The 21,151-nt window shown below is 33.2% G+C and overlaps 2 protein-coding genes across 2 annotated transcripts; one reads left to right on the top strand and one right to left on the bottom strand.

Moving 5' to 3' along the window:
- The first annotated feature begins 390 nt into the window (after nt 1–390).
- Nucleotides 391–7,534, top strand: LOC140048679 (COP9 signalosome complex subunit 6-like). The gene is made up of 8 exons (XM_072093447.1): nt 391–589; nt 1,690–1,821; nt 2,201–2,286; nt 2,716–2,778; nt 3,589–3,751; nt 4,396–4,589; nt 4,980–5,048; nt 6,696–7,534. The coding sequence occupies exons 1-8, from the start codon at nt 391–393 to the stop codon at nt 6,765–6,767; spliced, it is 978 nt and encodes a 325-aa protein (XP_071949548.1). The 3' UTR covers nt 6,768–7,534.
- Nucleotides 7,535–9,560: 2,026 nt separating this feature from the next.
- Nucleotides 9,561–19,696, bottom strand: LOC140048661 (cell division cycle protein 20 homolog). The gene is made up of 11 exons (XM_072093431.1): nt 19,607–19,696; nt 19,000–19,171; nt 18,266–18,449; nt 17,498–17,727; nt 16,805–16,933; nt 16,400–16,596; nt 15,926–16,020; nt 15,307–15,532; nt 15,070–15,195; nt 14,715–14,832; nt 9,561–10,564 (listed from the first exon to the last, which is right to left on the bottom strand). The coding sequence occupies exons 2-11, from the start codon at nt 19,103–19,105 to the stop codon at nt 10,389–10,391; spliced, it is 1,587 nt and encodes a 528-aa protein (XP_071949532.1). The 5' UTR covers nt 19,106–19,171; nt 19,607–19,696; the 3' UTR covers nt 9,561–10,388.
- Nucleotides 19,697–21,151: the final 1,455 nt, after the last annotated feature.

Raw genomic sequence — 21,151 nt, 5'->3', positions numbered from 1 at the left:
CGTGGACGCGACTCTATAGTTCACTATGTCGGTCGGTCGGTCGGTCTGTCTGTCGGTCCGGTATCACTATGCGTTTATCGCTTTTCTGTACTTTTTTAACTGTTTTGATGTACAGAAAAGTTTTAAAGTACAATACTTTTTGAAAGTTCATTTTTTTCTGAGAGCACGCGACTTATGGCTGTTGGCCTTGTTTTTTATTTATTTGTTTTTATTTCGACCGCGATTTTTGTCTGAAAATCCAAACTCAAGTAATACACGTATGAAACGCCATATGTGCAAAAATATTTGAAAAAACTCCTTCTGGAGCCCAGACTAGTACGTCGTAAGTATGAACACGGCCGGTGGTTGGCATGCATAGAATATTGGATCCCGATTGAGGGCGCAATCAAGATGTCGAAAATGGAAGTCGACGAGGAAAATAAACCTGGTACCTCAAAAAATGATTCAGATATGACAGTTAATGATGATTCTGTGATGGCATGTAGTTCTACAACTGGTAGTGTTACTATATCATTACACCCATTGTTAATTATGAATATTTCCGAGCATTGGACACGTACCAAAGCCCAAGAAGGAAAACCAACCCAAGGTAGGCCCTAGCCTAGGCTGGCACGGTTTGTGTGTGATGTGGGGAAAGTAGTGGCCACTTGTACCGCAGAGTTGGTTGGCACAAGGCATGTGATGGTCACTAGGCCTAGCCTAGGCTAGCATATTATACAGTAGTTATGTTTGTGATGATAGGACAGTTTACTACTAGCCTAGTCTAGTACTACTCCTACTTTAAACAGGATGGTAGCTGTTGAGTAACTTCTGTTCAATAATTTTCCTTTTTTTTTTCTTTTTCAGTTTTTCAGATAGGCCTACTAGCCTCCCTAGGGCCAGGCCTAGCTAGATAGGCCAATTAAATTCGCCTGATAATCATATAGATATGCCTACATTGCTATTATAAATTATAATTTTTTTTAAAATTAACTGATCAGCATTCTTCTCTACTAACTATGCCTATTCCCCTCTCTCAATGTTTATGCACTTGTCAATTGTATGACCCACTATACGACCCCCGGGAGAGGTGCGTCATTTGTCCGATGTGCGTCATACTTTTGAATACCATGATGCACCCGTGCGTCAAAAAGGTGACTTACCTTTAGGTGACCATGACGCACCCATTTTGACGCACTGTGACCATGTTGTTTATGATATGGTGGGTGGTAAAGTGACGGACATTGACACACCTTGTTCATTGATGTGACGTACCATCTAGGTTTTTTGACGCACCCCTGCGTCAGTAATTATTTGTAAATGACGCACCCATGACGCACCTCTCCCGGGGGTCGTATAGTGAGTCATACAATTGACAAGTGCATTACATACTAGGCTACTACTACTACTAGTTTAGAGGTGTATCTCGCACATTCTAGTAGTAGACTATCAAAATCAGATGTAATGTATTAAACTTACTAAAAAACAGAATTCAGACAGTAAATGTGAGTTTGAAAAAATGTTTTTATCTAAAACCAAAATTTCGGGAAGTTTTATTTTAATATTGAGGAAATCCGGAAATTGAATGAAAATTCAGCTGAGGATTCCGGCGAAATTAGAATGTCTGTATTTAAGCAGTATTTAATAAGTAAAAATAGAAAAGAAAGGCCAAACAAATATTATTAACTTTATAAAAATGTTTCATTTTAGTCTTTGGAGCGATTACTGGCAGACAAACTGGACGCAACATTGAAATAATGAATTCATTTGAGTTAATGTTTGAAGTGATAGAGGGCGACATAGTCATTGACAGGGAATATTACAAAACAAAAGAGGAGCAGTGTAAGAATAAAACAGTCAATTGATAAGAGTATCACCTATCATCATCAAACTGCAAGTTAGATGCTTTATTCATAACACATGGGATAAATGCCCTTGGTTTAGCACACCTAATGGGCCCTCCAGTACAGGGTAATTGTATTGGGGCTGCTCATGCTTTGGGGCCCTCTTAAGCTCTGGGGCCCCTGAGTTTAGTTAGGGAGCACTCATAGCCATTACACCACTGTGCTTTAAACCATTATTCCCATGTAAATCATGCATGTTAAAAACTACAATGAGGTACTATCCCAGTTAAGATTTGTAACCAGAAGGACCCCACTGATACTAAGTTTACTGAACTTACATGCAGCATTGGTATAACTTCTTTTATCTTTTTTTTCAGTCAAACAGATATTTCAAGATGATTGCATAGGATGGTACACATCAGGAGGACCACCAAGTAAATCAGACATAAAAGTTCATAAACAAGTAAGTGCAGTACTACTGGATTGACCCCTATATTACCATGGCTTATTCTAGTGTTGACATTCTAAGCCTACAGTTTGTTGTGAAGGTGTCCTCCAAATAGAGGTGTATTAAAATTGTCGTATTCGATTGAGCTTTTACTGTTGGGTATACAGTAGTTTAGTATTTGTTATTATTTTATGTTGAGCACAATCATTTTACAATTTACCATTCAAATACAAAAAGTGCTTAACAAATCTTTATGTTCATCTCAAAAGTTCTCAAAAACGCCAATTTTAATGATTTATATTCTTTTTGCAATTATGATAGCAGAAGATTTTAACAGTCAATTCCAACACAATCAAAGTTGTTGCTGTAACTTTAAAACCATTGACATCACCATTTGTTTATACAGAAAGACAATATTAAATATGTATGTTTTTTTTAATTCAGATTTGTGAGATAAATGAAAGTCCGATTTTCCTGAAGTTGAACCCAATGTCACGACACACAGATGTAAGTTAGTTAGTTATTTGAATTATCAGTTTTTGTATGTAGTATGAGAGGGCGAAATTTCAATTAATCTAGAACATTTACACTGGTTGGCATTTGGCAGTATAATACACGTAACCCATATCAATCCTGGGTTAATGAATCAGGTGTGAAAAACATTTTTCTGCTCACGGCACAGGCTTGTTTTTAGTTCGGCGGTATAAAGGGGTTATAACACACATTGTGATTAAACTTCACCTACAGTATTACCTTGTTTCTGCTATACATCAAAACAAAAGCAAATGCGTGGGTAATAATACTGTAAGGTTGTTAATAAGGAATTCAACACAACCCTTGTAGACATAAAGCACTCTGAGAAATTCTAAATACTAAAAATATGTCAATATAAGCAGTTGAGTTTTGTTGTATTGCATTGAACATGTTCTACTTTTCTGGAACTGAAAAGAACTAGATGCAACTGACCAATTTCATGCCGTGTGTGCTGTATGGGAAGTGATTAACCACACTAGTTTCTTTTAAGTATGAATCGCATCACAAATTAAAGTTTGCATAGTACAGCTGAGTTGCTCAGATGTCGACATAAGCACTCTTTGCAACTAGTTTCTTTGAGTTTAGTTCCCTTCAGTTTCAGGTCAGAGAAAGCTTATATGCCTACTTTGAATCATAATTATCTTACAAATCATTATTCTACATTTTCAAGTCATTCATCAGAAGACAAAAATACTGGTTGAAGTACCAAATGTCCAAAGCATTGTGAGGAAAACACAGCATTTAAAACTTGTTAACATTAATATTATTTTATGTTGTTTTTAGCTACCAATAACAATATGTGAATCGGTAATTGATTTAGTGAATGGCCAAGCTACCATGTTATTTGTGGAATTACAGTACACAATAGCTACAGAAGAAGCAGAGAGAATTGGTGTAGACCATGTAGCCAGGCTATCCTCATCTGAAGCTGCTGAAAGTTCAAAAGGTTTGTAAAGTAGTGTATTAACATCAATCTTTATTGTTTCTTAATTAGTAAAGTTATGGTATTCAATAAATAAAATTGTTATAAATATACGCTAAAAAGGTTGTGTATGCTAAATTACAGGTGGTCAAAATTTGACTTTTGAAATCCCTAATAGAAATATTGGTGCGCTTTATATTCACCCTAATGGTCTTTCTAAAACCTGAATGTATGTCCAAAAATGTCTGTTTGTTGCTTACAAACTTATTTGGATGGTTTTCACTGCATTATTCAATTATCAATATATTTTTGACACCCAACTCTAAAATAAAAATGTCCATGCCTCTGGTATGTATGAGTTGTAGCATAAAGATTGTCTGCATTTCGAATTGAATGGAATTTGTATAAAATGATTTGCATTTTGATCCATAACCTGTATCTGTGGGTTGAAGGCAGCCGGTCAGTTTCTCTCCTCCCTAACCCCCTCCCACCCCAAATTTAACAAATGTATAAAAGGATAGGACATCAGATTAAGTTCAGCAGCTGATTTTAGCATTTTTAGGACCTGGGTCCCTTATTTCAAAATATAGTATAAAATGGTTTTGAAAACTAATATTTTTCTAGTGTACCAATTGCAATTCTGTTTCAATCTGTTTTTTACTTGTCAGTCGCTGAGCACCTTCAAGCCCAGCACAACGCCATCAAGATGCTTCACAGCCGTGTCAAGTTGATTCTAGATTATGTAAAAGCGGTGCAAAATGGACACGTACCTATTAACCATGAGATCATGCGAGATGCCCACAGCTTATGTCACAGACTACCAGTTCTTAGCTCTGACAAATTCAATGGGGACTTCTACAATGTAAGTAAAAGTTTGTTTGTTACTTTTAGGAAAATATGTTTTCCTTCATTGATTTATTAGAAAGTGTTTGCTAGATATAATACGGGTGTTCTAAATGAGAGGGTCTACTGTATAACGTTATACATTTTACGTTTCTTTTTCAAACAATTTTCAAATCATTGTTATTGTATGACTCGTGTGAATGCAAGTGATTGGTCAAACTTGCATGTTTGATCAATATATAACATTGGATATTTATTCCCAACCTTTATTTTTATAATTTAAGGCTCATTGCTTGAAAAAATGCTACCAGCCTGACATACAATATATAGTAAAAATTACTGTTTTATTTCTTTTTGACTCAGTCCCATTAATTCTAATCTTAATTTAAAAAATTGTTTTTGTTTTCAGCAATGTAACGATGTATGCCTTATGGCATACTTAGGTGCCATTACTAAAGGCTGCAACACTATTAATCAAGTAAGTTTTACATTTTATTAGTTTTTCTCTTAAACCCTTTGAAGACTTGGCCCTATCCCATACGGGGTAATTTACTGTCCCAGGACGCGAGGCCCGTATATGTACCGGTTGACTTTTTGGGTTCACTGAATTGCACTTTTTGCGCATTTGACCTTTGAACTATTTAAAAATGCAAAGGACAAAACATTTCACATAACAATAAAACCAACAATTGCAGTTGAAAGTTACTGTCATAAAAATGTATTTTGCATTTTTCCTAAACCTATTGAAAATACCTTATTTAGCCTCAGTCACTTGTCAAGTCAAGTAAGTTTTACATTTTATTAGTTTTTCTCTTAAACCCTTTGAAGACTTGGCCCTATCCCATACGGGGTAATTTACTGTCCCAGGACGCGAGGCCCGTATATGTACCGGTTGACTTTTTGGGTTCACTGAATTGCACTTTTTGCGCATTTGACCTTTGAACTATTTAAAAATGCAAAGGACAAAACATTTCACATAACAATAAAACCAACAATTGCAGTTGAAAGTTACTGTCATAAAAATGTATTTTGCATTTTTCCTAAACCTATTGAAAATACCTTATTTAGCCTCAGTCACTTGTCAAGTCAAGTAAGTTTTACATTTTATTAGTTTTTCTCTTAAACCCTTTGAAGACTTGGCCCTATCCCATACGGGGTAATTTACTGTCCCAGGACGCGAGGCCCGTATATGTACCGGTTGACTTTTTGGGTTCACTGAATTGCACTTTTTGCGCATTTGACCTTTGAACTATTTAAAAATGCAAAGGACAAAACATTTCACATAACAATAAAACCAACAATTGCAGTTGAAAGTTACTGTCATAAAAATGTATTTTGCATTTTTCCTAAACCTATTGAAAATACCTTATTTAGCCTCAGTCACTTGGGTAGAAACCTTGCGTCTTCAAAGGGTTAATCTCATAAGAAAGTTCGTGAGGGTGTACAACTACATGTATCCATACACATGAAGGTAACAGGATAACAAAATGACCAGAATTTTGCCTGGAAGTTTTAAAAGTACATTTATAAGAAAGTATATAGGTATCTTTGCTCATAATATAACAAACAAACATATGTCCTTTTGATTGATTTATTTCATATCATGTCTCCGGCATTATTTATTTCTCATTTATACGATTGAAGATATTTCACAATATAAACTTGTTAGGAAATACAATAGAGCTTATTGAGCGATGAGGAAGCCACCTGTGTACTGTCTATAACTTCCCTACATCCCAAACAAAATCCATGTGCTAACTTTTTGAATGGCTTAGCCTTTGATATTTAATTCAAAGATAGAAGCGGCTAATAAATTGAATATAAGTTTACTCTACAACAGTAGGTGCAATAAAATAATGAATATTTTGAATTTATTGAATGTGGAGAATAAATATTACCATTCAAAGACCGATTTGTTGGAAGTCAATCTTACATACAACATTTTTATAATGAAAAGGCACATTCTAGTAACCATATTAGAACATGCCTATTCTACTAGAGAGATATTTGATCAAATACGCAAGTTATATAAGTATTTCACATAAATGATATGTGTGTGCGTGTGTAAATCATATTTTGAAGCCATAACAGTAATTCTTACTCTTTTAATATTATTTTTTTCTAGTTTGTAAATAAATTCAACGTGTTGTATGATCGGCAAGGCATCGGCCGACGTATGCGAGGTCTGTTTTTCTAACATAATTCAACGTGTTGTATGATCGGCAGGGCATCGGCCGACGTATGCGAGGTCTGTTTTTCTAACATAATTCAACGTGTTGTATGATCGGCAAGGCATCGGCCGACGTATGCGAGGTCTGTTTTTCTAACATCTTCAATATTTCTGGTGGATTTTACCAAAGTGTGAATATCAGCTAAAAGAATCTAAACATAAAAAGATTGAAAACCATTGTGGATTTTACATTATATATTGACACCATCAAACTGAAATAAAGTCTTATTTGTAAAATAGAAATAAGACTTCCTGGCATAATATTCTACAGTGAGGAACTCAATATAGTAGATTTGTGATCAATAAAGAAAAATCAATGAATTAGTTATGGTGATTTGTAAATGATTGAAAAACCATGATTCAAACAATAAAACCCCTCACACTCCTATTCAGTGTAAACGAACAAGGAGAAATATATGTGATAACACTACGGCCAAACAGTTGTTTGGGTGCTGCGTCTGACTGTCACATTGATTCATAACAGTTTATATTTGAACCACAACTATAAAAATAAAAGAAAAAAGATGACTCAACATTCGTATAGAAATATTTTAATGTCATACAATCATTATGTTATGCTCGGTGATTTAAAACGAAACCCTCAACAGAATGACAATAATATCAAAAAGATAATATTGTCAGAGCTTCTAATGCTAAATACAAGTAGTTTAAAATGATGTGTTTAAATGTATTACTCGTTCTCAATTAAACAAGAAACCTTTTTTTTATCACTGTGTTGTGTATTATTTAATAAAAACCAACAATAAAAATCAAATGTTTTTGGATAATTTCTGGATGAAAATCGTGTATTACGCCCTCTACAGTATTAAAATGTTAGCGTATTTTAAAACTTTTGGATTACCATAATTAAATAATCTTAAAATAGCCCTCCGTTCTATCTCTGATTCTTAACCTTCGGGTTTCATATGACGGTACTTTAAATGTTAATAGAAAATTAAGTTTGAGAACAAACGTTTTGGCATTTTCAATTGTTAAAATAAAAGTTCAAATAGTAGATGATGAGAAATGTATAATTGTATACGAGGAAGGAAAAAGAAACATCAGGATAAATAAGTGTACAGAGTGACCACCTCCGCTCGTCGACCTACACTACTCGGTCTGTTTAATACTAATAAAACCATTTATTCATTGTAATGTATTTAATATAGTAGGCCTATCTGTTGTGTCTGAAGAAAATAAATACACCGTGAGAGACGACTTGTAAAAGAAGAAGATAATTACTATTTTATTAATTTTTAAATTTGAAATTGTTTTAGGGAAGTAAATATACTAAATTCAATAAATTATCTTTATTCAAATTCTAAAATGTTGGTATTGGTATTTAAGTATGTATGCACATCAACAACGCACATCCGGTCACTTCCAGACACCATACGTCTTTGGAACAAACTGCCCCAAGAGGATGCGGAGTCAACATCACTTGAGGGACAACGCACATCAGGTCACTTCCAGACACCATACGTCTTTGGAACAAACTGCCCCAAGAGGATGCGGAGTCAACATCACTTGAGGGATTCAGAAAATGTATAAATAATTAGAAATCTGAAATTATCTGAAAATGTATAATGCAATTATAAAAAACGAGTTGAACACAAATTTAAGGAGAATTATGGAGCCAGCTGCATAAATGTAATCAACCCATGTAATTAATGTGCGACTATACTCAAATAAGGTTCTGTACAGTAGAGGAAGATGATGATGATAATGGTCGTTTATAAATAGTATAGCCATCCGTCTTCAGTACATTCCTATTCCATGGTATTAGTCCTCTGGTTATCATATTCCATGCATGTTTCTCTAGTCATATTTCACATAACAGTTCTATTTCATATTGTCGTATTGTAGTACTTTTTATATTATGGTCATGGTCAAGCATGATACTATTTCAATGTTTCATTTTCAATACTTAAGTATTTCCTTATTAAGTACAGTATTAATATAAAAATAAATGTCTGTTTATTCATGTTAGGGCTAATGTAGCTATCCCGGATTTAGATTCTTAAAAAACATTCTCTCGATGAAAATATATCCAAGAATAACATCTTCCTTTTAAAAGTTATAAATCTTTTAAAAAAGTGGTAAAGGTTTATATAAAACATATATAATTGTTGATGCATATTAAAGTAATAACTTATTTACATTTAATTCTGCGCATAAACGTAAATAATGCACACAAAAAAACTCCCAAAACCCTTAAAAAATGAGTTACTAAATACAAAAAAATAATGTAATTTTAATGATAAATTCTATAATATATATTTATTGATCTATATTTATCTATATAAAGAAATATTATATTTAAATCCAAAGGCAACTTACTGTGGGTATCAGTGGCCGGATCTCAATGAACATACAAGAAAAAAGCGAAAAGCTAAATCAAAACGATAAAGTAAAATAGCCAGAAAAGATAGCAGAGCTTTTGGGCAACACTAGCCCTTCATCAGTGCAAGTGTTTATCATATACAATTTCTTGAGAGTATCACCCGGGCTGTTCAGAATTGGTGTTTGGCGCCTGAGGTGTTATATTATATACTGTATGCAAAAACAAAATAAGAACAAATAAAGAACAAGAACCGATTGATTACAAAGACATATATTTATTCAAAATGAGTATGTAACAAAAATATGAAATAAAGGCGAGTGAATTTCACAAGGTGGCACTGGTTCAAAATAAAATTATAATTTAGGTCCGGTGTTTCCTTCTTATGTTTCTTAGTTTCTTGAAACAAAAAAAAAAAAAAATTCCGTTAAAGTTTATTCAGATTTGGGAACGCCAAAAAAAACACTCGACCTACTTACAGACTTCAATTCATCGATTTTGTTGTCTGTTTAGGCTTAGAAAATATGTATTAACGAGAGGAAGTCGAGCCCCGTACCTTACAACAATTAAAGACATAGAAACTCAATTATATTGCCTGGTCGATAATGCGCTTCCCATGCAGACGCAGCCGCCTTGTCGTTTGCGACGCTTGGTACGTAAATTAAAAAATTAATCTAAGTGTGTTGTATCCTGGCTGTCTTTGTAATATGAAATTAATGATGACAATATTAATTAGAGATCAATCAGGCGATTTATCATGCTAGGCTCTAGATATTCATCATTGAACTATGTCTGTAATAAACATAAATGAGGATAAAAATCACGCTGGCACAACTATGTCAAATGTATTCATTTTATATTTTTATAACATTACAAAATTAGATATACTCAATTACTGACATACAAAACTAACAGAACACACGTGATACTAGTATATGTATATAATATCTTAATTACCTGTCAAACTAAAACAATCCATTAAAAAATAAATACGTTACAAATCGGGGCGGAAAAAAAGGTTTAAGATACAAACAGTAAATACAAAATATAGCAAAATAATAACTTTTCTTCATCAGACCACGGTTCTGTTTGTATAATTTTAAATTTTATTTCAGAGTTGTTCTCTTCAATTATCTAATGTATAAACATATTGTATTGGGTTTTTTTTACTAGTTATATTCCAGTTCCAATATTATTATATCGGAAATGTTATGATGATACTTGGAAAATGACACTTGGTTTGTCTTTTATCGGATTCCTTTTGCTATAATACTGCTTCTGTCATGTTTCTTTGAAGTTGTTTTCTTCACTTTTTCCAAGCCATCGAAGCACCGCCACAAGCGAAGTGTTTCGTCAGCTGCTGCTGACATGACCTTTGTACCGTCAGGTGACATACACATCGATAATATCCTATTTGTATGCCCTAATAAAAAATATAAAGATTTTTTTTTTTTAATTTAACATGTAACACTTGCGGCAACATCTACATGTTTACATCTTAACTTTGGCTTTTTCGTTTCTTTTATTTAGTATTATTTTTCTGTCGATCCTCAGCCGTGGGTGTGAGATTTAAATCACAACCAGGGGAAGAATGAATCTTTTCCGATACAACATTCACAATTAAGGAAGTATCTCTTATAATACTGTACATTATTACACTTTCTAACAAATGTATTTACTATTAAGAAACATCTAAAATAAGACAAAACAATTTGTCTTATTTTATTACAAAGGACTAACTGTTTATGGTATTTACAGATATAATTATGTTATTGGTTTTGTAACAATAATTAAGTATAGCAGAGAGTAAGATATAATGCGTACACAAGATGTCCAGAATCGGAAAGTATTGTAATCAGTAGACCTATTAGGCCTACGTTTTCCGAAATAGCATAATTCTGTCGACCCAAGCCTTGGTAAGGGATAGCACAGCATGTGTATGACCAGGAAGAGTGAAATTACTTATAATTGCTTAAATTAATGTTGCCATAATCCGCACTTCATCTTAACGAACTAGGCCAATAATGTAACATCTGTATAGTAGACTAAACCGTCATGTCATTTCTAATATAATCTAACTTTAATTATTTATTGTTTATTGTTAACTTATTTAAGTTCATAAAAACACAATAGTATAATTATTACTCAAATATACAGACGATAATTAGAACCACTTAATCGGAAGTAGAGTCCTTGTTTGAAATGAGAACTTTCAAAATTGAATCTTCATGGGCCGAAAATACTTTCTAACACTATTATTACATATACTAGGAGTTATAATTATACAATTACATTTTTCTATTAGTACCGAAGAAGTGTGTTGTCTTCATTGTAAATAACACTGATTTATTTGAAAAATGTTTAGCATCTATTGTGATATAAATGAACAAGATTACCAATAAACTATAGGAGGCATTATAACTAACAAAGGTAAACCTTCAAATAACGAGGTATCAGGGCCACCAAGATGTTTGACAAAACAGTCAAGTACCTGGTAATCTACAATGTTCGTTGATTGGTTAACTAAATTAATTAAGTATATTGTACTCTATGTCCCTTGCCTTATGTACAAACATATATGGTTTGTAGTATGTTTAAATGTGTACCAAGTATGTAAGTCTATCGGTGTTGCAACATGTAAGCTAATTATTTTCAATTTTTAATGTTTTTTGTTTTTATCAAATATCTCATTTCAAAATTGAATATCTCAGTTTCAAAATGGAATTATGTTTCATTGTTTATCAAAAAAATACAAATCAAAATGTAAACCGAATATATGGCATGATGGAACGTGTATGCCTAAGCTATAATTGAAGTCCGAGTGCTTTTTTTCAAAATTGTTTTTAATTTACATAATATGGGCCTAGGCTATTACTTGTTTTTTTCTTGTACGGGAATGTTTAAGTTCTTTCCTTGATTTGTTGTTGTTTTTTTTTTAAATCAATAGATCCATGAATATTATTATTCAAGAAAATCGATATATTGATGTCGTCACAAATGCATATTAATTACTCGAGTTGTCTGTATTTTCAATTAGGGCCGAAATGTGAAATAGCACGCCCTCTGTCGCTTTCTGTATTTTACTTTATTTTACATGTGTTAGGCCTACTTGTTGGATGTTATATGCGATTAACATCTTAATAGATGTAGATGTAAATTAACTTGTTTACATTGACAGGACCAAGTTTAAGAAAAACAAAGTTAAGTTAAGTTGTTAATTTAAGAGAATATTTATGATAATCAGCTTTAGAATTACAGTTATTACAGTTACATATCTATTTTGGCAAGGAAGGATGATCTTTCACACTTTTGGAGTTCTTCCATCTGATTAAGAAGTAATAACAAATACCGGGAATTGCCGTTGCCGAATTTCAGCTATCAAAATTGATACATGGTGAAAGTTTGCCTCTTTGATGCCGATTGGCAAAATAGAGAGGTTAACAAGTACTTGTTGTACTAGTGCGAACCAACATTGCGATTATCGGTCGTGGGGGAGGGGGTGGATTGGTTGTGAGGGTGGTATTGGTTGTATACCAGTTTTGAGTTTTGCTGCAAAGGAAAAAACCCATAAGATTTCTAGTTCGGTAAATCGGTGTTGACCGAAAACATTTTGATAATGGATAATTTGCTTTTTGAAGACACACAGTCTCTAAACCATCTACTCGAAATAACCGAAGCTACAATCAACCATTCAATACAAGATATTATTGTTTTAATTAGAGATACCTACTTTAGGTGATCAATCACAAGAAGCTATTAACGATTGCCCAAAAATAACAGAAACATAAAGTTCAAATAGCAATTGCATAACAAGTGCAAGACGATTTGAAGGATTTCCTAAATAGGATTCAACATCTAAGAAAATAATCTACTGTGGTTGGCATCTACATTTATATTTTAATATATGTTTAAGCTGCAACAACACAAATGCAACAATACCTCAGTTATTGTGCTAAAACATGTTGTTTCATTGTAAAAAAAACGAGTTATTCGGATGCACTTGACTAGTTTATATTATGTCCTGTTTTATTTTATTATACATATTTAATGGGGTAAAAACAAATAATAATGTGAGACGGTTAAAGATGAGAATAGCAAAGTTGAGGAAACCAAATCTTCACACATTGAAATATGTTTATTTTTAATTTAACAAAAACAGAAATTAGGAGGTTATGGAATTGTATATGAATGGACATTACGATTATTGAAAATGTTTAAGAGGGAAAACGTGCTCTTTTAGAAAACAAGTTTTCACTCTGATTAAAGAGTGAAGAAAAATATTAAAGCCCCATTCCCTACGTTTTTTAGATCTAATTTAAGATCACAAACTATATTTAATGTAAAAATAATACTATATGGTCCTATTGCGATAACTTTTTTCGTCTTTAAACGGTTAAAAATGTGAAAAATAAGTCGATTTTAATAATTATAGCGGCCCGCTATAAATCCCAAAATGCATTGCGTGCGGATTGATATTTTTGTTTTTCACCTGTAATTCGCCCACTTTTCGATCGATCGTGAGGCCAAAACAAATGGAAGACTCCTAACTTTTCAGCGAAAATACCGGGTTTTCCCCAATTTGTATCAACGGAGTCTGGCAAAAATAGAAAGACAATTAATGCAGCAACTATACAACGTCAGGCTAGGTATATAGCTAGCGTACGATGTTCGCACGTTACCGATGTTTACCAGCTAGGCCTACAAAACTAAGCCTAGCCAGGCTAGGCCTAAGACCGTCCACGAGAGGTCGATCGCCGCGAGCTACTTAGGTAGTGCATTGTTTCTCACTTTTTATCATAATTTACCATAAAACGTACATTTAAGACAAGGAATGACATGGTTTGATGTTTTTAAAGTGATATATATGTATTATTTTCCAAAAAACGTCCAAAATTGCAGGGAAGGGGTCTTTAAACGTTTATGATATTTACAAAGTAAACGTCATAGGATTGCAAACGTAAAATTCAATGAATTAACACATCATATTTAAAATATTTTTAATTACTGTAACAGTATTAGGCCTACTCATAACCTCAGAACAGAAACTGAATTCGAAATTCCCTTCACAAGACTAACTTGCAGTCAACAGTTTATACACATATGGACCACAATGGTGGTAATAAACCGGTTATTTTAAAGAAACCAAATAAATGTATAAAAAACAGGTCAAAACAATACTTTTTATCACTATATGTCGATTATAAACACCTTTCTTTATGGGAAATGACTGTTTTATCTATTTAGTTCTATTTACTTATATTGTTCTATGTAAAAGGATCCTATAAAAAAACGAAGCTACAGCTTTTTTATGCAGGATCATTGTTATCAGTTGTATTGCAATTATGATGTAATTGATGACTAAATCAATGTGGAATAAAATGAAAACGTTCTCTTTTAGGGTTAACATTGTCTGAAATGATGCAATAGATTAGGTACGGTGTGAAAGTGGAATTCGTTAACCACTGATACTTCACTCTAGTCTTTTGAGAGTGGTCCTAGATACTAGTAGATAGTGAATATTTACATTAGGGGAGCGTGAGAACAGTGTGATTAAAATTGTAATTGAATTTTACCTTTGAGTTCCGTAATTTTCGTCATCGTGGGGTATTTCCACATTGACAGTTGAAATTGTGAATATCCATGACTTGATATAATTTCTCGGTGTTCATGTGACCATATAATAGACGACACCTGTATAAAGTAATAGTGTCAATTAAATGATATGATGTTGCCTATTGTAATTTCTAAACCCGATCTTCTTTGGCTTCACTATTGTATTGATCATGTGGCATATTATAGAAATACATTGTTGTCAAATCGAACTGTGAAGTTTCAATTTCTAAAAAATTGACGCAGTCATTCCGTTTCTGCTGAGTTGTTTTTTCAACAAAATCTAACAATTTTATCGAATGTTGTATGGTACGGTACCTGAGAGTTTGTGTCGACTCCATTCAAGCAAGAACCTGTGTTGCAGTTCCAGAATCGAATGTGCCTATCAGCTGTACCACCCCCACTAGCTAGTAGATACGGTTGCCACGGACACCATGCTAACGCCTACAAAAAAAAACATTCTTTCTATCTTTAAAAAATCATTATTTGAGATCTACCATTTCATAACAGATCAAACAACTTTCAATACAATTGTACGTAACATAATAAACTGACCTTAACGGCAGCTTGGTGTTGAGTGAAACTGTGTATCGGAGACGGGGCATTCATCATCGTACCATTCCATACATTCACCAAGTTGTCATTACCACCACTGGCCAGATACTTTCCATCCGGACTCCATTTGAGTCCACAAACCTCTTGTGTGTGGTAATTCAGAGTGCCAATATGGTGGTCTGCAATTCGAACATCGTGCTGGTGAATTACGCCTGAACGGGAACCACTGTTGAACAAAAATACATTATTAATTTCAACATACAGTTAATGTCTATAATGTGTATTTTTTTCAGTGATCTACCGAATATCAATGTTAGAAAGAGTTACATAGCAGAAAGACTTGTGCACACAGCACCGGTGTGTAAAAATTAGGCATACTGGGCAAGCATGAACGTGTTTGCTAATCTCTGGTGAGTTTCCATTTGGAGTCGTGTACTGGTTACTTAGTACAGTACACGTTCGAATTAGACAAAACGACTTCCAGACTGTGTAATGATATATTGTGTTTCAAATATCTTTAGTATTAGATAAGACGTACCATAAACAAATAAGTTGATAGGCGGTAGTTACTTAAATAGTCTATTTTAGCAACATTATTTTGTGAAATAAGACAACCCACCTCGTTAAAACAAATGAATTCCATGAAAGCGAGCCAACTCTGTGAGCATGTCCACTCATTGTTCGTAGGCATTTTTGTTTTTCGATGTCCCACAGCTGTAATTTTGCAAAAATAATTTTTATTTGTAATGTTAAGGGTTGCATAATGTCTTCTTGTTTTACAGTACAGTATTGTTATATCATTGCATTACCCAGTTATCTTTACGTTGTGAGTAGTAATTGAATCTATAATTTTGTTTTTCTCTTTTCTATATTTTTTACTTTATTTATGTAAAAATTTTTTGTGGAGATCCCCATGACTTTTATTTTTTCTATAACATTTAACAGATATAATCTTGCCTGGGTAATCTACTTTGTTCCGTAAATTGTTGTTACAGTATAAGAACGATGATCCCCTGTTCAAACAAAACATTATCGTCTTCCCTCCACATTGTCAGATTTTTAAAATGTTTGTTTCTAGTATATAATGTTTTACCTGTACTTGACCAAGTGAATTACCAACGCCTAGCACGTTTCCTTCAGCTATCCACGACACATTTGAGATATATTCATCTGCGTTATCCATTTGCAGAAGATGTGTTATTTCACCATTGTTGGCGTTCCATAGATACACTTGTTTGTCTAATGCTACAGATATTAAATTTTTGGCTCCCCAGTCAATCAATGTAAGGTCTGAATAATAAAACAGTCACAATCAAACTATGCAAATTTGACATAAGAAAATTATCAGGGAAAAAAACAAAACTCTTTTTACACTATCAAAATGTTATAATATGGAAATTATGACGTCATAGCACTACCATATTTAGGCACATCATACTTTTTCTGTCAAACTAGTTTGATAGTGTAGTCAGAGCTTTAGAAATGTTTGCAATCTTACAGTAATCATCTCGTAGTTGAGGTGCGTCCATGATCCTATCTGCAGCTTGTGGTATCTGACGGTGACTTTTATACTTCGTAGTGCTACTACAATTTGACGTATACAGCACTTTTAAGTTGTTTGAAAATCCTATTAAAAATACAACAGACTAATTAGCTCATAGATATACATTTTCATTTCCATATTTTCGGTTATATCGAAAAAAATCAGAAATCATGTAGTTTTCCTAAAAAGCAATGTAGTAGCAATGTCGAAAACTATTAAGTTTTGACAGAAAAGGTAATAAGACCTAAGTCGTCAAATGCTGTAGGAGAACACTAGATTAAGGCACCATTTATTTCTTTTCAACTTTCTCCAAACAGAGTAACGACATAAAACACCTATTTAACTCGTGTTTAGTTCCAATACACAGTGTTCTCGGTACAAATAACAAATAGAATCGCTCCACAGAACATTAGGTGGCAAAAATATTTTTTTTTTTTTGCTTTTCTGATATTTATATCTTGCAGAGCATTTTTCATGTATGAAATATACGTTAGAATGTTAACCTCCTCCTCCTCCTGCAGAATCTATACCTGCGATATCCGATTCCACACATGACACATTTACTTTATACCTCTTCTATTGGGTACAATAATCTCAGAAAAAACGAAGACAGTGTTTTGAAAGAATAGCAACGATATGCTATATTACCTTCTGGAACTTTTGGTGCATTTTTCTTAAATTTCAGTATTTTGGAATCTTGAATTGTGTTCTCATTCAGTAATTGTTTCATAGTCGTGGAATACAGGCTCTCTTGTTTCTGACCATCGTCATCTCCACTCTCCGGACTTTCATGACCACTTGACGTATTGCTATTTTGGCCACTGGTCATTTTAAAATTACTCACAGCTATATTCATTTCTGAACGATTTGGAATAAATCTGTCGATAAAAAAAGACATTTTGCAAAAATTAGTATTATTTGAGCATTTAAATGTTGTAGTGAATCTCTTAGAATAACTTATTTAGCAGTATTAATTTAGCTTGTCGTAAGTTATTGACAATTATACAGTAACAAGTATAATTTGGCACTTATTTCAAGTTAAATGGAAGAAACAACTGTAGAAAAGTGTTTGGAAAGTAACTAAACGGGTCTTTTGTATAAAAAAAACAAAAACAAATAACTCTACCTTAACCCTAAAAGTATGGCTACAATACTTAAGCCTATATTTATAATGTAAACATTTTAAAAGTAGACTTCATTTTTTAAATGAGCATTTGTTTTAATTTGGATTTTAAACAAAAATAACGTCTGTTTGACTGTCTTACGTAAGTTTAGCAATAACGTTCCAATCGATAAGTCTAATTTTCACTGTGTTCCATATTTACAGTTTCAATAAACTCTTCATTAAGCAGACATTTACACAGTTGCATATTTCAATGTAATGATAAGATAATTACTAGTGTGATTGATACTTACCGATCTCCTTGGTAATTGACGCTTTGACCAGGAGTCTTTGCTTTCTTTGATTTAGCCTTCTTATTGCCTGGTGTCTGTTTGGGTGTTTGGCGAGGAGTTTTGCCACTTCCTATGCGTGATCTTTTCTGAGGTGTTTTGATTTTGGATAACCGGAGTGGCGAAAGCGTCAACTGAGTACAGTCATCTTATAGTAAATAAGCATTACATTATTAACAATGTTATCTGAATTATTTTGTATTGTAATCTACATCATCAATATTAGATAATAAACAAACTCAGTATCAGTTAATGATAAGCATTGATTCAGATTTAGAGATTCAGATTCAGAAATCCAGATTTAGATATTCAAATTCAGAAATCCAGTTTAAGGGATAAAGATTTAGATATTAAGATTCAGAGATATAGATATTAAGATTCAGAGATATAGATATTAAAATTCAGAGATATAGATATTCAGATTCAGAGATTTTTAAATTCAGATTCTCAGATCGATACTCAGAGACCACAAATAAACCCATATTCAGAAATTCCGATTTGGAACTTCCGATTCTAGAGATTTTCTATTACTATAATTAGATTCAGAGAATTCAGATTTGTATGCATTACATTGTGTAGGGTATCTGTTTCTCTGAATATTTCAGTTAAAGTAGCTTCCTTAGCAATTTCTTGTTAGGGAATTACAACTGTTTTTAAAACTTGTTTATATGAAGAATTTGCAATTATTCCAGGCCTACCTTTATTCATAGCTTTACGTTGCCAACGAGGAGCCGGGCACTTGTTCATAGGTGCATCTAATTTAACCAGGTTATTGATAGTTGATTCAAACTGCAAGTTAGCCATGCCTTAAATTGGCTGGGTTTTGTGCTCTCAGTCAGGCAATTGGATATCTTCAAAAGTAGTTGTCCACTTAAAACAAATATAACAACCACAATTAATCACCTTAACTAATTATAACAATAAATAACCGGTGTTGTAGGCCAACTTTAAATTATAAAATAGGCCTTTTGCACAGAAAACATCATGCTGGTATTGTAGTATTAAGTTTACCATTGTTAGCTAATTGATATTCAAATGGACAGTACTTAGTTTAAATATTGGTAATTAAATGTATTGAAACTATGCCTACCATACGTATCTGTAGGCCTAGTGGTATTTGAAGTATCACAAGTTTCTTAAAAATATGATTTGTCGGCAATTGTTGTCACTGATGATGACCAATCACTATGCCGTTGACGCTACGGCAATGTACCTATAGCCAATTGTGATCATAACAGGTTTTCTTTATAGACTCATGTGTTTCTCGACATTTTTCTTTAATGCACAAAAATAATGTTACAATACCTTTGAATTTATTATATAAATAAATCAGTTTTAACCGTGTGTCTCTTTCCTTTTGTATTTATGTCTTATCAATGGATGTGTGTCTCATCAATGGATGTGTGTCTCACGAACAACGCCAATGCGAATATTTACAATGGAATGTGCATACACCTGGATGTAAGCAACACGTGGTTAATTACCATCCTATGTCCGTCTGCTGACAGCCAACTTTGTAAATCAAGTTCGTTTTGAAAACCTACTTCTTCAAAGCCTGATTAACTATTAAAGTATTTCGGTATTTATACGGGTTTAAGTGAATATCAACGTCAGAGTTTTGGAGGATTTAGAAGAAGTTATGATCATGTGTTGCATTCAATGACATATTGAGTAATATCCCTGTGTATGAAATGGGCGCACCCACTATTCAGCTAAGTTTTCTGCAAATCAATATGCAAGGCGAAATTGCAGGTAATTAAAGTATTTTGCCCCGTAGACGTGCATTTACGTTGTCCCTAACACTGTCGTGCTTATTATTTAAAGCTTAAACTAGGATTGATGGATTTCTCGTAGATTGCTGTTTTCAGATATTATTAATATCGAATCGAACAGCCGATAAATCTGCCATCAAGCAATCATAATATCTCAGGGCCATATTACTATAGCAATTTCACCATCATTGGAATGCAAACAATAGCAGAAAATTGCATTTAATCTTGACAATAGCCAAGGCCTAGCGATTTTCAAAAGGCTTTGTGCTAGTCTTAAGTGAATATACGTCACCTGTGTAATTTCTATTGAATGCTTCAAATCCGGCGAGAATGAATGAGTGTCATAATTCTATACAAATGAGACCATGTGCAATGAAAGTAAAAAAGAATTGTGCACAGGGCTAGGTATCATCAATGAACGCCGATAGGCTATCTATTGTGTCATCACTCCAATACTGTCATTCTATTCTTTTCAATGGCCTTTCTATTGTATTAACCAAAGCTACCATTTTCATTTGCTGAACATCTTCTGAATACCATACAATAATGAAAATTATGCCACTCACAAATTTCAATAGCATAAAAGAATACCATTCAATAAAAACTAAATAAGCCGACAAAAGCTCACCAGTGCACACATGTACTGCAAGTTCTTCGTATCGCCATATTGGAATATTATTTGACGTTTATTTAAATACCAATCGGGAAAAAACGAAGGAAATTATTCTGCTCAAATTCTGTTGGTGTTTTTGTTATTGAATGTAGCGTGGATACACGTTGTATAACGGATATTGAACATAGGATGACAAGGATAAAACGTGAACAATCCGTGATAATATATTTCGGCTTCATAGAAGGTATTTTATAACCGTCTAACTAATAAATTATTCTCGATGTTTTCTAATATATTTCTCGTTAATATAGTCAATTTGTTACGTAGTGGATGTTACAGATTTTATTTTTTATTGTGTGTGGCATGCATGTACAAGACATTATTGTTTAATGTTAATTATATAATAATTTATTCTGTAAGATTTGTCGTTGCTATTCCTGCTTAACTACATAAATTACCGTTGCT

The sequence above is a fragment of the Antedon mediterranea genome, chromosome 5, assembly GCF_964355755.1.
Source record: "Antedon mediterranea chromosome 5, ecAntMedi1.1, whole genome shotgun sequence".
NCBI lineage: Eukaryota > Metazoa > Echinodermata > Crinoidea > Comatulida > Antedonidae > Antedon > Antedon mediterranea.
This window is presented reverse-complemented; position numbering and strand designations above follow the sequence as displayed.